The 14,923-nt window shown below is 36.2% G+C and overlaps 1 protein-coding gene across 3 annotated transcripts in view; it reads right to left on the reverse strand.

Moving 5' to 3' along the window:
• Positions 1–14,923, reverse strand: part of LOC150088207 (uncharacterized) — a 376,069-nt gene that overhangs the window by 89,512 nt on the left and 271,634 nt on the right. For all 3 annotated transcript variants that reach the window (XM_090369384.1, XM_090369385.1, XM_090369386.1), the window contains one exon: positions 5,500–5,582. In XM_090369384.1, the coding sequence (XP_090225510.1) occupies positions 5,500–5,582 (83 nt within the window). The remainder of the gene's footprint in view (positions 1–5,499; positions 5,583–14,923) is intronic.

Genomic DNA, 14,923 nt, shown 5'->3' on the forward strand with positions numbered 1-14,923 from the left:
GGACAAAGGTGGTCCCAATGTCTAAATGGTCAGAGAAACAACAGAACTTAACACTACACAACAAACCACTCCCCACACACTTTTTAAATCTCGGGCCTCCACAGAGTTCTGTGTCACTTACAAAGAATACAACGTGGAGATGGGGAAAACCCCTGGTGCCATCAGACAATTAACACATTTTACACTTTACATGGGAATATTGTAATATCCTGCAGTATTTCACAATATCTCCACTTATGTTTCAATCAAATCTTTCACCCATCAACAAGTTTAATTCTTGTTTCATTTGTACTATAGTATTATAATCATTATGTTTTGAATGCTGATACCTGGTTCTGGGATCCTACCTACAATGATGGCAAGATTACTTATTCATGCAGACCTTTATTTGTGATCATCTCATCAGTTGTACAGTATAACTGTGTGGTTCCCCTTGTAACTAACTACCAGCCGTGTCTTTTGATTGAAACATATTTCAATTTGGTATCACGACTCTACAGTTCCCCCACATCTACTTTCCTATGTTGGGGAACAGCTGATGATTTAACTTTTTTCTTTTTTTATGTGAACCTCCCTCTCTCTCTCTCTCTCTCTCTCTCTCTCTCTCTCTCTCATTACTGTACAAAGGTACTGAGTGTGTACGTCATGTATGGCAACATGCACATAATACATACCCGCTAATGTTTATAAATTGACATCTGGAAAATGCAACAAGTTTCACAAAAAAAAATGTATTTTAATAAGAGCTGCAATAAATGAGGCTTATTAATTAGAATGCATTAATTATATCAAAAAAGAAAATTTAAGAATACAGTAAAACCTCATAAATCTGGCATCCCTGGGGCATAGCACATGGCATATTTTTAAAAATTCTAGTTTTGTGAAAGTTAAGCACATAGCAACTTAGATCATACTGTGTTGCTGTATATTATGTCTGTAAGCCAATAAACGTGGAATGACACTGAGAAAAATTCCTACTCACTCACCCAAGACTGGTTAACTACAGCCATGAGTGAAGAGGACCATGGAAATTTCTACTGTCATGGATCCCACACCTCTCCAAAAGAGTGACAAGTGATGAAACCACTATACTGTCAAGGACCCAAGCATTTGAGGGTAATTTGTATTATGTATGTATTCTATACCTGGCAAGCTGAAAAAAGCATAATTAAATACAATTACATTATCACAGACATGACTGACCAACTAAGTTGATTAAATGATCTTGTATTGCACTCTCTTGATCACTATTTCCATGATTTTACCTCCAATGAAGTCAGACTGACTTGTTGGTAGTTACCCACTTCATTCTTAGAACTGCCTCTTAGAAATGTATTGCTGATATATTATCACTTCTCCAATTCAAGAGAATTACTCCCAAGTCCAATGATGCCCATATAGTTAACCTTAGTGGTTCAACGCACTCCTTGCCACTTACCTCAAAATTACTAAGTACCTGCCAATACCTCCAGGAGTTTCTCCTCACTATGAAAAGTCTTTAATCTATAAGTGCCAAGTACCTGTTCAACTGATCTGCAACATCAGCTGAGTTATCTAAGACTTTCCCAAATCCAATATACAATGGCCTGATCTGATTTGTTCTGCTTTTTATGCATTCCTAACTCTTTGGCCCTACCCTTTGCTCTCTTGGACAGTGATTTCCTATAATCTGCCCCTACCATCCTTACATTTTTGGTACTATTACATATCAATTTGTTGCTGTTATAGGCTCCATTACTTTTTGTCACCCTATATCTATCACACGCCTTTTTTTTATTGGCTCTATTAAAATAGCTAGCTCATCTTAGCATCCTCTCGCTAAGATTGTTCAAACTCAATGTTTTTCTTACCTTTCCAATCTTTGTACCATGTCCAGACATTGTTGCTTTTCCATTCTTATCCACCATAACTCTGCAAATGTAACTGCATTGCACTGATTGTGATATGATGTTCGAGTACAGTAAACTGTCCATATATCTAACACCGTATGCACTGAATGATATCTAGAATTCCTCTGGCAAGTGAGCTGAAGACTGTGACAAATGTTTTATTTATATGAAAAGTTCGATTTTACCGCACGGTAAAATCGAATGGTTGTTTATTGCAAGAAAAGTACTGTAATCAATTATGGTGCGAGTCATGGAAATTTTTTCTGCTTCAAATGGATGGAAAGTACTTGTCAATATTCCATCTGGAAATAATGTCAAGTGGCGTGAAGACAGTAACAATAGGTGCTTTATTCTAAGAAGTCCCATACAATAAAATCAAACAGGGAAGTTACCCTTTATGTTACCGAAAGTAATTCGCTACGGTGGGGGAATGTAAACTGCTTCTAATAGATGTATTTGTCAATATTCCCAAAGGGGATAATCTCAGGGCAATGCAGCTTAGAAGACAGAATGGAGTACATAAGGCCATTTGGACAGTAAAACAAATTTTATGTACTTCAGGATGACCACACAGTCAGAGGAGTTCAGAAGACAAGAGAATACAAGAAACAGCACCGCATTTCGCACTCATGGGATTGATTGTGTGAAAAACCTTTAGCATGTTATAGTTCCCACAGTAAAACAAAAGAAGAAATAGGGAGTAAATTTATTTCTCAATAGGGTATACAGTATCTTTCTATTACAGGTCAGAACAGAAAATGCAGACTTTGTAACAGCATATGACACTGGATAGTAAATTTTTTCAGCTTGTGTACTAAAAAAGAATTTCTCCCTTGAAACTATCCACACCAAGAAAATAGAACATATTGAAAGTTTCAATTTTGTACATAGAGTAGAAATTATAAAAATAATTACTGTAGTTAATTTCATGGTGGCTATTTTCTCCTTTTGCAACAAAAAAAAAAAAAAAAAAAAAAGAGCTTAAAAATGGACTGGACTGAAGCAGGATTTGCCAAAAATTCAATCTGTATGCTAGTAAAATAGCATTACAGTGAGTCTTGACAGTGTTATAGTGAGATACAGGTTATAATATAAGAACAGTGTTATAGCGAATTAGCATAAAGCAAACCGCGTTATAATGAGGGCCTGCTGTATAGTCCAATATTTATCCAAAATATCATCAGTTCATGTGTGCATAATATCATTAGGCCTTATATGAATAATATGATCCCTTTAACACCCTTAAAATCGAACAATCTGTTGGTGACATCTAATCGTTGCTTCCAGCAGAGACTTCCTCTAGTCTATCTGTCCTTATTACACAAAATGTTACCCATTTCCCTGACAATGGAGTCTCCTAACAAAATAAAATCCATTGGAATAGAGTAATATGCACTTAGACTATTCTGTTCTACAGTCCAAACTGGGGGTGCATCACCTGGTATGTACTAGATAGCTGAGATCCTGATGAGTTCCCAGTTTTTTTTCTCTAGGACAAGCACCTGTTTCTTCAGGGACTCAAAACTCTTGTAGCAATGTACCAAGTTTTAATTTGAGATTCCTTACATCAAGAAAAAAGAAAAGAATCATCAGTATTTAAAGTATTTAAATTTAAATACTTTAAATTTATATTTAAAGTTGATATGGCTATCAACTTTAAATATATGTCCACAGGCTATGAAAGCAATTCACTTGTGATTCATAAGAGAACTGCATACAGCAATTTCCATTTGACACATGATAGAAGTATTCGATATGGATATTGCAAAACAACTATTGTTAAAGAAAGAATTAATTTTAAAAAAAAATTCTTGTTTTGTGTTTCTTACATCTTGAACCAGTTGTTTAATATCCCCTTGTATAACAGTGGTCAATTGTGACTTTATTGTTTCTATTAAGCTTCCTCCATTTAAAGACAAAGCTTTATATCTTTATGCTGAAAAACTATATGTAATTAAAAAAACATGGCTTACACAATAGCATAGTCTCTTACCATTTATTTCTTAATTTACCTTTCTTTACAAATTTTTCTAAAGTTTCTGTAGATATATGTAAGATATATGCATTCTTGCTAAGCTATTTATATTTCCAACCAATACTATTTATTTTTCTAAGATGATTTTTCTACTTCATTTTTTTCTGAGCCTTCAACTGGGCTATAGGTCACTGACAAATTTCATCATTCCCTCTTCAGTATATGTTAGTTCTATTTCTTTGCCATTTAAGCTTCGACCACTGATGGTACCTATCTTGATGTTTGTTTCAGTGTATGTCCTGATTCTCTGACAAACACAAAGGGGCCCTGATGATCTCAGCTGATACAATTCTCAATTGTTTTGTCCTACCGCAGTGATGAAAACATGCAAGTGCACACACATACACACACGCACACTTTTTTTTTTATTCTAACAGAGCCAACTCCATTTGATCCAGATCTTAACAATGGATAGAGAATTTTGTATAAAGCAATAATAGCAGTGCTTACAAAGTTTGCAATTGGCCCAAACAAGTCTTGTCACATATCTATGATGGAAACTGAAGTGTCAAATTCCAGTATTCTCTATATTTTGAAGAAAAATCAATGGCATATTTACAAACTCCATATTTTACATGCACTGAGTAAGCATGATTCTGATTAATACATGGAGTCCTGCGAGAGAGGAAAGGGGGAAAAAAAAAAACTGCACCTAGAGAAGAAAATCTTAATTTCAAAACAACCATGCTTTTCAGTGATGAGGTGTCAGGTGAGATTGTCTGCTAGAACCCTCCAGCACACAACTCTTTGCACTCAGAACAAGTGAAATGGAGACTCTTGAGCCCATGATGAAGAAAATTAAGACAGCATAGCAAGGCATAGGACTGTCCAATCTGATGAAACTTGGTCTCTGTAGCACCACAGACATAAGAGGTTGTTTAAGATTAATACCAAAGTGACTCAGTCCATTCAGACTGTGAATCTAAGTGTTTCAGGTCAGTAGACTATTTATAGTGCAGCAATGGTGAACTTTATCTGACCAAACAACTGAAATAAGAAAACTTTCATGTGCCATATAAAAAAACAACTAAAACAAGTAAACAGCCTTTATTGATGTTATAAAATGGTAATAATACTTGAAATTTTCTAATGCCAACTTTGTTGCTACATAATTTTGGGCACAATTGTTAAAATAACCCCTGAGGCAGTGATGATCATACATCTGGCGGTATGGCAAGGTTACCAAGAACAGAAGGTACTGATCCCACATAGTTATTCTTGCTGTAAGCATGCAGAGAATATATTATGCAAAACAAACAAGGGGAACAAGACCAGGATATGTCTGCAGGAGCTTAAGATACTGATACTGTGGAACAGTTATTTTTTTTTATGGGGGGAAAGAAAACTTAACTAGTATACAAAGAAGGAAATCAAATTTTGCAATTTATATTTAAAAAAAAAAAACCTTTCATTTTCTTAAATGAGAACAATTTAGTTTGTAGAATATGGTAAACTACGGTAATTTTTTTGTTATGCACATACAAAACAATATAAATATACTAGTGGTAGAAATACTAGAAATGACTTAACACTTAATTCTTTTTAAAAACCTAACAAGTAATAACAAAAATTTACCTTTGGGGTTTTGATAATGCTTTCTTGGCCTCACTTTCTGTCTGTGGAGTAGGAAGCTTGTCTAAATCAGGAATGGAAAGATTCTAAAATACAAATGAGATACAGATTTAAATATCAAAAATATATCAAACACATTCAACAACACTTGCTAACTGCAGGAAGTCCATAAGTCTGGAACCACGGGTTATACTGTTTGTTTATGGTTTTTCTTTGGTGCAGGTGTGACTGATGAGAGTGAATAAAGATAAATGTGTGGAAATAATTCTACTGTATGGAGATTTTCATCAGTGAAGTTGAAAATTTGCTCAATGCATATCATCCATACTGGGTGACATGCATTGAATATATTAGCCATATTTTGTGTGAAAGGTGCTGGTGAAATTAGTAATAGATATACAAAAAAAAAAAAAAAGAAAAAAACAACAACAATGGATCTTAACAATGGATAGAGAATTTCAGATAAAGCAATAATAGCAGTGCTTACAAAGTTTGCACTTGGCCCAAACAAGTCTTGTCACATATCTATGATGGAAACTGAAGTGTCAAATTCCAGTATTCTCTATATTTTGAAGAAAAATCAATGGCATATTTACAAACTCCATATTCTACATACACTGAGTGAGCATGATTCTGATTAATACATGGAGTCCTGTGAGAGAGGGAAGGGGGAAACAAAAAAAAAAGAAAAGAAAAGAAAAAAAAAAAACTGCACCTAGAGAAGAAAATCTTAATTTCAAAACAACCATGCTTTTCAGTAATGAGGTTTCAGGTGAGATTAATGCATGCATGCGCACGTGCACACACTACTAGTCAAAGTTTTTACAGGATTAGATTGACTAAGAGGCAAGATGGTAACTATCTTAAGAAATGGTGTGTCTCTAGAAGGACCAAATAATTGGCTTATTCTTCCAGAAACAGTAATTGGGAGGTTACCTTAATAAGTTGCAGAATGAAGCTTTTCCAAGCAATGGAAAATATCTAATATGATTCCAGCAAGATGGCAATACCTACTTATTACAGAGAATGGCTAAATGAATAATTCCCTAAATGAAGGATTTGAAGATGGGGATTAGTGGAATGGAAACCATGATCCCAACATTACACTTGGACTTGTACACATAGGACTATCTCAATTATAAAATAAGCAATGCCAAGCATGTTAAAGAACACTGATGCACAAACTGAACATATTTTGTATCAGTTCCCTATGGTTCAAGATTTATGGGGCATCCTTATTTTCAGAAGTCAACATACATTTGAGCCTAAAAGTTGAGTAAAATTATCATGGAGATATTAATACTAATATCTCCATAATGATTTAAAATCATCATAAATAATGGAACATTTAAAAAAAAATTAATACAATGAATTGAGCCAATTTACATAAACATTATATAAAAAAAAAAAAAAAGCAGTAATATAAAAACTTTGAAATTTACTACCTCATGAGAATGAGTGAAAACTATCAACAATATTTTTGGAAATATAAAGGTTGCACCATTTAAATATTTCCTGAAAGGAGGGAAATGAAAACAGACAAAACTTAAGGATACAAGATAACAGATAACTGCTAACATTAATATACATAAACAGATTAAGAGACATCAAGAAAGCTATCAACAAACAGAAGGAACCATAAAGATCCTCCCCATTTTAGGAACAATTTGTCAGAGAAACTGAAAGAAATCACAGAAACCACATTATATGCCAATTTGAAATGGAACTAATAGTTTCCTAAGGAAAGATTTTTGAGAAATACTATTTATGGGATTCTTTATGTAGGCATTGGACTGATTTTGTCATCATGTAAGCATGAAGCAGAGCCTTCTTCAACTAGAATCAACCATACTGACCTGGAATGATAGCAGATGCAGTTTTAATGTATGCATCTAGTGTTAACCTACAATTGACTTCCAATAGAGTACTCAGCAGAGAGAACAAGAAAGGCGTTTAATAAACCATGCTAATTTTACACAAAACATAATTTGGTGTTTTGATGTAAAAAGTTAAGTGTGCTTGAAGAAAAGGCAACAAAGGTAAAGAAAGCCAACACGAGAACCATGGAAAACTACAGGAAACTTACTGGACAAACTGGCTTGCCACCACCGCAGTTTCTCCCTGCATTCTAGGTAAACAGACAGTGCATGTTATCGGTATTGGCAGTAGAAGTTGATAACAATATATTGATTGACATATAGGCGTAACAGACGATAACGTCATAGCGTTTATTATTTTTTATTTATTTTATTATTATTAGCCATATGGTGCAAGGAAGCCTGAAGCTTATGCTGTACCAGCCAAAAAAAAAAAAAAAAAAAAAAAAATTCCCAAGTTACCCTGCAAGAGAGAGTGAGTCAGAAGTAGAAGGGAATCACCAAGAAAGAGAAGAATGATGATATCCAGCTCAGGACCCTGGGTGTGCCAAGCCCATATGCACCAGATGTGAACCCCTGCGTTAAGTGATTCACTGACATTATGATATATATATATAAAGAATATTTCTTTCTTTTCCTATTATTTCATAACATATCCTTTAAAGTTATGTAAGAAACCTTTTCCTATTTTCCTAACCTAACATTTAGTCAGGTTATGAAATATAATGAAAAATAAAGAAACCTCTTTTTTTCCTAACCTATCCTTTAAGGTTAGGTTAGGTTAGGAAACCTAACCTTAAAAATATACAAAGAAATCATTAATATGGTTTTCAATAGCAAAAACACTCATGAACTCCAATAATCTGCTTCTGATAATTACAAAAAACTAATCACATTACATCGTCTGTCACATCTACATATCAATCAATATATAGTTCTTGACTTCTACTGCCGCTACTAATAAACACACAGTCTGTTTACCGAGAATGCTTTTTTTTTTTTTTTTTTTTGTTAGTTGTTGGCGCATCGGCTTCTGTGGCCATAATGCACCTCCAAGTTTTTGCATTTACTCTGATTCAAACCGACCAGGCTAGCCAGGTGGGTAAAGTGCCTGCCTAGTAACCCAAAGGTCGCGAGTTAGAATTCTGCCTCAGGCTTGGATCAAAGTACTGCAAAAACCTTGGGAGGTGCATTATGGCCACAGAAGCTGATGCGCCAACAACTACCAAAAAAAAAAAAAAAAACTCTGATCCAAGCCTGAGGTGGGATTCAAACCCGCGACCTTTGGGTTGCCAGGCAGGCATTTTACCCATCCGGCTAGACTGAGAATGCAGAGAAAAACTGAGGTAGTGGCAAACCGGTTTGTCTGGTAAGGTAAGTTTCCCAAAGTTTGCTGTGGTTCTCATGTTGGCTTTCTTTACCTTAGCCGAAAAGGCTAGTGAACACAATTGAATTAAATCAGAGACTAATCAAGTAAGAAGTTTCCCAACCCAATTCTAGAGCCATCAATCATACATCTGACTGTATGGCAGGGTTACCAAGAACAGAAGGTACTGATCTCACAAGAGGTAGTTAATTCTTGTTGAAACACAGAATATATTATGCAAAACGGACAGAGGGAACAGGATATGTCTGCAGGAGCTTAAGGTAATGATACTGTGGAACAGTTATCTTTTTTACGGACACAAATATCATATTGTTATGAATGTGGCTACCAACAATATAGAATAGAGACAACCAAATTTTACACAGACAGACAGACAGTTTATGATAAGAACCTTGTCAATCAAAACAGGGTTGGAGAGACTACATGGATAGAATTTTTCAGCAGGATAGAAATCACAAGATAAATTTTTCAGCATTTTCTGCACTTATTAACAAACAAGACTTTATATAGAACCAGGATACACCTAAATAGAAGAGAAGAAAGAACTTTTATTGATACGATTACACTAATAGCCTGAATCAGAGACATTCTTCCAGGTATGACAGGTTAGAACTTGCTATCTCAGAATGCCTTAAAATGCTGATGGAACTGATATTCAGGTCTTATTTGTGAGTAAAGTGGACAAATTTTGGAAGTCCGATCATTCTTCAAAAACCAAATTTTGTACTTACCTTCAATGTTAATTCGAACAGTTAGTAATCCTGGGTATACCCCCCACCCCCCCGTGCAAGGAGAGAAACACTATACCTAATATACTGGGAATGTCCCTAAGTGTAAACCAATGTAAGTGGGGGGGGGGGCAAGGAGTAGCATCCACATCACACAGAGGAATGCTGCTCACCTGTGTGATACTGGTATTAGATGATTCTCATTGTCTAGTACAACACCACTTTGCTTACAGGAAGCCTGAAGCAATGAAATCCATGTTTGATCTCCGGAGCAAATCTGTAGTAACCTCAACTCTTTTCATTTTGTACTATGGGTTTTGTCTTGAAGCTATGACAGCCATCCTGCCAAGATCCAATATTCCTTACATTTTGAGGGTATAGCTCAAGAACATTTTTTGCAAGCTGACTACTACATAGTCCATCAGACCAAACCTATTGGTAACTCTCTAGGAGACATCCAGATAAGATAGTGTATAATCTCGATGCCTCTACTTTGTCAGCTAATGATTGGAGATAGTCCAAGTATTGTACATGCAGGGGATATGGACAAGGCCACGTTATGTCAAAGAGATGGATATTCCTTGTGCATGTGAGTATCATATCCAAAAATTTCATTAAGATGTATTCCCTTCACTTTTATTTTATCTACTGAATGCATCATGAATAGTCAAGCAATAGAAAACTTATTTGCAAAAAGATCTATGCCTCACAAAAACTTTGTCATTTCTTCCACAAATATATGTGGTCTCAGTTCCAATATCAGTGATGTCCATTTTCACTCACACTCTACCAGGCGCATCTTAATTTATTTCTGACAGAGTCTCAACCATTGAATGCCTCAACTACTACTCATCTCAGCTGCGTGATCTATGATCCATTCACTACAGAGGTGGCACTTGTGTATATGTTCACTCAGATATTCCTTGTCTGAGACTTCCTAACTTGGAATTTCCTTTCTTCAATCTCCTCTGGCTTAACTTTTTCTGTCCCATTCTGTCAGATTCATCTGTGATGCAACAGATCATTCTCTCAACTCCAACAATCACATGGAACCATATGAAACTACTTTCTCTTGACTTTCCAAACAGTGAGGTTCTCCTTTGTGATTTTAATGTTCACAACTCTGGCTGGTCAAGATGCCAAGCCTTTTCACAATTACTAACAACCACATACAGCTCGTTCGTTTACCGACCAGAACACCAGACAATCCAAATCACATTCCAACACTCAAACTTTTTGATACCAAAAAATCTTTGAGGTAAACAATCAACCAATCTAAGCTCTTCAGATCACAACTTGGTGATTTCTTCTCCAATAGATTTCTCTCTTTCACTCCTCTCATGGGCATCAAGTCTTGTGCTATTTGGCATTACAAAAATGCAAAATGGGATGATCTGCATGATTTATATTCTTCTTTTCTTTGGCTGGATTACTGTTTTAAATGTTCCAAACCCAATATTTGCTCAGACAGTGATAATAAAAGAATTTCACCCCACTACACTAGTAGGGATGAAATCCTATATTCTGCATCCCATCCTAAAATCTCATCCTTATCTAAACCTTGGTTTTCCAACTAATGTGCTAAGGTAAGAATGTACCATATCACAATTGGCATGTGTTGAAATCTCCAGTTGCATTTTCTGCCTACACTAAAGCTTGCAACAATTGTAAAACAGTTATTAATCAGTCCAAACTTAAATCTGAACAAACAGAAGAGTACAAAATTTGCTTCTTGTCCAAACAGTAGTCAATAATTCTGGTCTCTTACCACCACTCTATCATCACCCACTCAACCATCCCTTTATCCTGCTCATAATGACAAAATTGCCCCAATTTGTACTGAAGTTTTTTTATGTGCAACAGAATCAAAAGCTTTTCTGAAATTAAGTATATGATGCCCAAGTTTTTTTTTTGCATCAAGTTCCTTTATTATTGTGACATAATATCAATTAGCTTGTCCACACAAGATTTCCCCTTAAAAAATTCATGCTGTGACTGTAGTATAACTGCATACATGTCCAGATGACCCTGCATTACTTCCTTACCCACTGACCACTTTTTTCCCTAAAACAGAAGTCACGCTAACAGATCTATAATTACGTGCTCAACTCATTCAAGGCCTTGAATAGGTTGAGCACGCTGAATTCTGATGGAATCCTTCCAGTTGTTCAGATTACGAACCTAAGGGGGCATAAATTCAAATTAAGAAAAGACAGATGTAGAATAGATGTGCGAAAATTTGCCTTTAGCCAGCGGGTGGTTAATTGCTGGAACAAACTTCCATCTGTCGTTGTAGAAGTTGATAAGTTAGCATTAGTAGAGGCATTTGATGCAAGAAAGCAAGCTTATGCAGCATCAGCCAAAAAAAAAATAAATAAAATAAATAAATAAAAAATAACCACTTCCACTTCACCCCTCTGTTCGTTCGAAATACCTATCCAGCTGAGCCTTAAACTTATTTAGGCTATCAACTTCCACGACAAGGGATGGAAGTCTGTTCCACCAACCAACCACCCGCTGGCTAAAGGCAAATTTCCGCACGTCTATCCTACATCTGTCTTTCCTCAATTTGAATTTAAGTTAAATAAATTTAAGGAGGAACTGGACAGGCATTTGGAGGGAATGGTGTTATTTTTTATTTTATTTTTTTTTTTGCTGATGCTGCATAAGCTCATACACTTGCTTTCTTGCATCACATGCAACTACAACTACTACTACTCATGTCACCCCTTTAATCCCTCTTTTTGAATTGGAGATATACATCTGCAGTCCATAGAAACCTCCCCTGAATTGAGAAATATCATAATTATGGGTATTCTCATAATTATGAATATTCATGATTATGAGAATAACTATGATTATAAGGTTTGCTTTAACTCTTCTGCTCCCTCCTTTAATATAACTGGAGAGATCCTATCCACCTCATATGCCTTATTTACATTTAGGTTCAACATTTTCTCCTCCACTTTCCTCTCAGTTATCATAAAATCATTCAGTGACTCAACAGAATTTGAGTCACTTCAGGCATTCCCATCTCTACAAAATTCCTTATTTGCAAATGTACATGCAAAAAATTCATTCAGTTCGTGAGCAACCTGAGCATGATCATCAACAGTTAATCCAATCATATCTAGTGGACCAATGTGATTCAATACTTTCATTCTACTGTTTACATAAATAAAGAAGTCTTTGCTGTTTTTCTTTGTCAGAGATTTCTGGTAAAATGCCTTAGCTTGCCTAAATTCCTTTGTGACTTAATTGATGACTAATTTATATCTATTGTAGGCCTCTGTATCACTTGATAGTTTATTCTATGCATTTTTCTTTGCTGCCACAAGCCTCATCAATTCATCTGACATTAGGTCTATGCCTATACAATTACTTCCCTGAATGCTTCCCATTTAGAATTTGCTTTGGTAACTTCAGTAGTTGGTCCCATTACATAAATTTAAAAACTGCTTGAGACTACTGCAGCCACCTTTACAAAAGCAAAAGTTCTTTCCCTTGCCTGTAACAGTAATTACATATATAAGTAAATCCCACATGATCACTTTCACCCTAGTGGTGTCTTTTTCTGCAGATTCTTAATGCATGAAGGGTCATTGTTGATACTGAGATCAAGACTATTGCTTATCTTGTTACCTCTTTTGCTGTTGTAGGAAACAACTGTCTGATAAATCCACAAAAGTCATGCTGTGTGTCTGACCAATTCAAGATCCAATCAATATATGGAAAATTGCTTCCTAGGCTGCTGCCTGTGGCTCCAGTTAATGTATTAGTCTGTGTTTCCCCCCCCCCCCACACACCAAGGCTAGCAGTTTTACAATCCACCTACCACTGCCTGAATAGCTTCAGCAAATATTCTTGCACCCCCTTCGATTAAGTGTATCCAATCTATGTAGAAACAGTCGCTCTGCTGTTAACAATCACAGACCAAGCTGAGAAAATTCTATCCTAGGAACCTTGCACAGTCTCTCCAGGGCTGAATTGACTGACAAGGCTCTCATCACATACTCCCTTCTATCATGTCTGGAAAGGATTGCAGACACTTTTAATTGTAGTCATAACTCGCAATTTTTCCTCAATATTGCTCTGAACTTGTTAATTAAATCCTTAGACCTTAATATCATTAGTGCCAACATGTACAACAATATCACCTTTTACACCCTTTAAAAGATGACAGCTGCTCTACACACCTTTTATATCCTTAAAAGATGACAGCTGCTCTATGCTGCTATCTACTTTAGCCCCCTTAGAGACAACCCAGTCTTTTAACACCTGTCTTTTTTGCACAATATATTTCCCATTTCCTGAAAATTGAGTCACCAACAATAGCTTCTTATAGAACCAAAGATCTCTGCTGCAGATGAACATCATTGTACTGTCTGATGTTAGAGAATGGGCTTGGGTGGCTAAGTGCTTGATGGACCTCTATTTTAATCCTTCAAGGGTATCACAACCCAATTCTCAAAGTCCTCAAATAACTTCAGAGAATTCCAAGTTTGTGCTTCATCTTTTTGTACCCTTTGCAACACACACACACACACACACACACACACACACACACACACACACACACACACACACACACACACACACACACACACAAAAGCATACCCCTATAGCTGTATCATGATCCGCTAAAGATATCCAAGCAAAAAGAGCGCAAATAACACACAATGTAATCTTGATTTGTAGAAGAACTGCCACTGGAGGGTCTCCCCCAAACCAAAGCATTCCTGCTACTTTGAGTCCTTTGCTTTGCTGCTCTTGTCTGAGATATGGTGTGTGGGGTACTACATTGAGGGTAGTGGAGAATGAAAAAGACCTGGGGGTAATAGTGCAGTCAGATATGAAGTTTTATGAGCAGTGCAAAAAGGGTGCAAGAGTAGCTGATGGGGTCATTTAAATGATTTATAGGAATTTTGCTAGCAGGTTTAAGGAGGTGATTGTTGCCTGGTATAAGGCAATGGTCAAGCCAAACTTTGAGTAATACAGAGAGGTCTGGAGGCCTCATTTTAGGAAGTGATGTAGAGCTGCTGGAACCAGTACAGAGAAGGGCAATGAGATTGGTTAGTGGAAAAAAGGGTTGCTGTCACTAAGAAAGGCTTAAGTTCTTCAAATTGCAGAGTCTGGAGACGTGGCACCTGCGAGGATGATCTGATTGAGGTGTTGAATGGTTTGCGCAAGCTCAATGCTGATGAGATGATGAGCGCAGATTAGTCGCTTGAGGGGACATAAATTCAAATTGACGAAAGACTGTTGAAGAATAGATGTGCTGAAATTTGTCTTTAGCCAGCAGATGGTTGGTTGCTAGAACAAACATCCATCTGTCGTGGAAGTTGACAGCTTAAATAAATTCAAGATCGAACTAGACAAACTTTTGGAGTGAATTAATGGGTGAAATGGGAAGGATGCCAACAACTAGTCAGCAT

The sequence above is a fragment of the Mastigoproctus giganteus genome, chromosome 3, assembly GCF_048544385.1.
Source record: "Mastigoproctus giganteus isolate SK-2022 chromosome 3, ASM4854438v1, whole genome shotgun sequence".
NCBI classification, from domain to species: Eukaryota; Metazoa; Arthropoda; class Arachnida; order Uropygi; family Thelyphonidae; genus Mastigoproctus; species Mastigoproctus giganteus.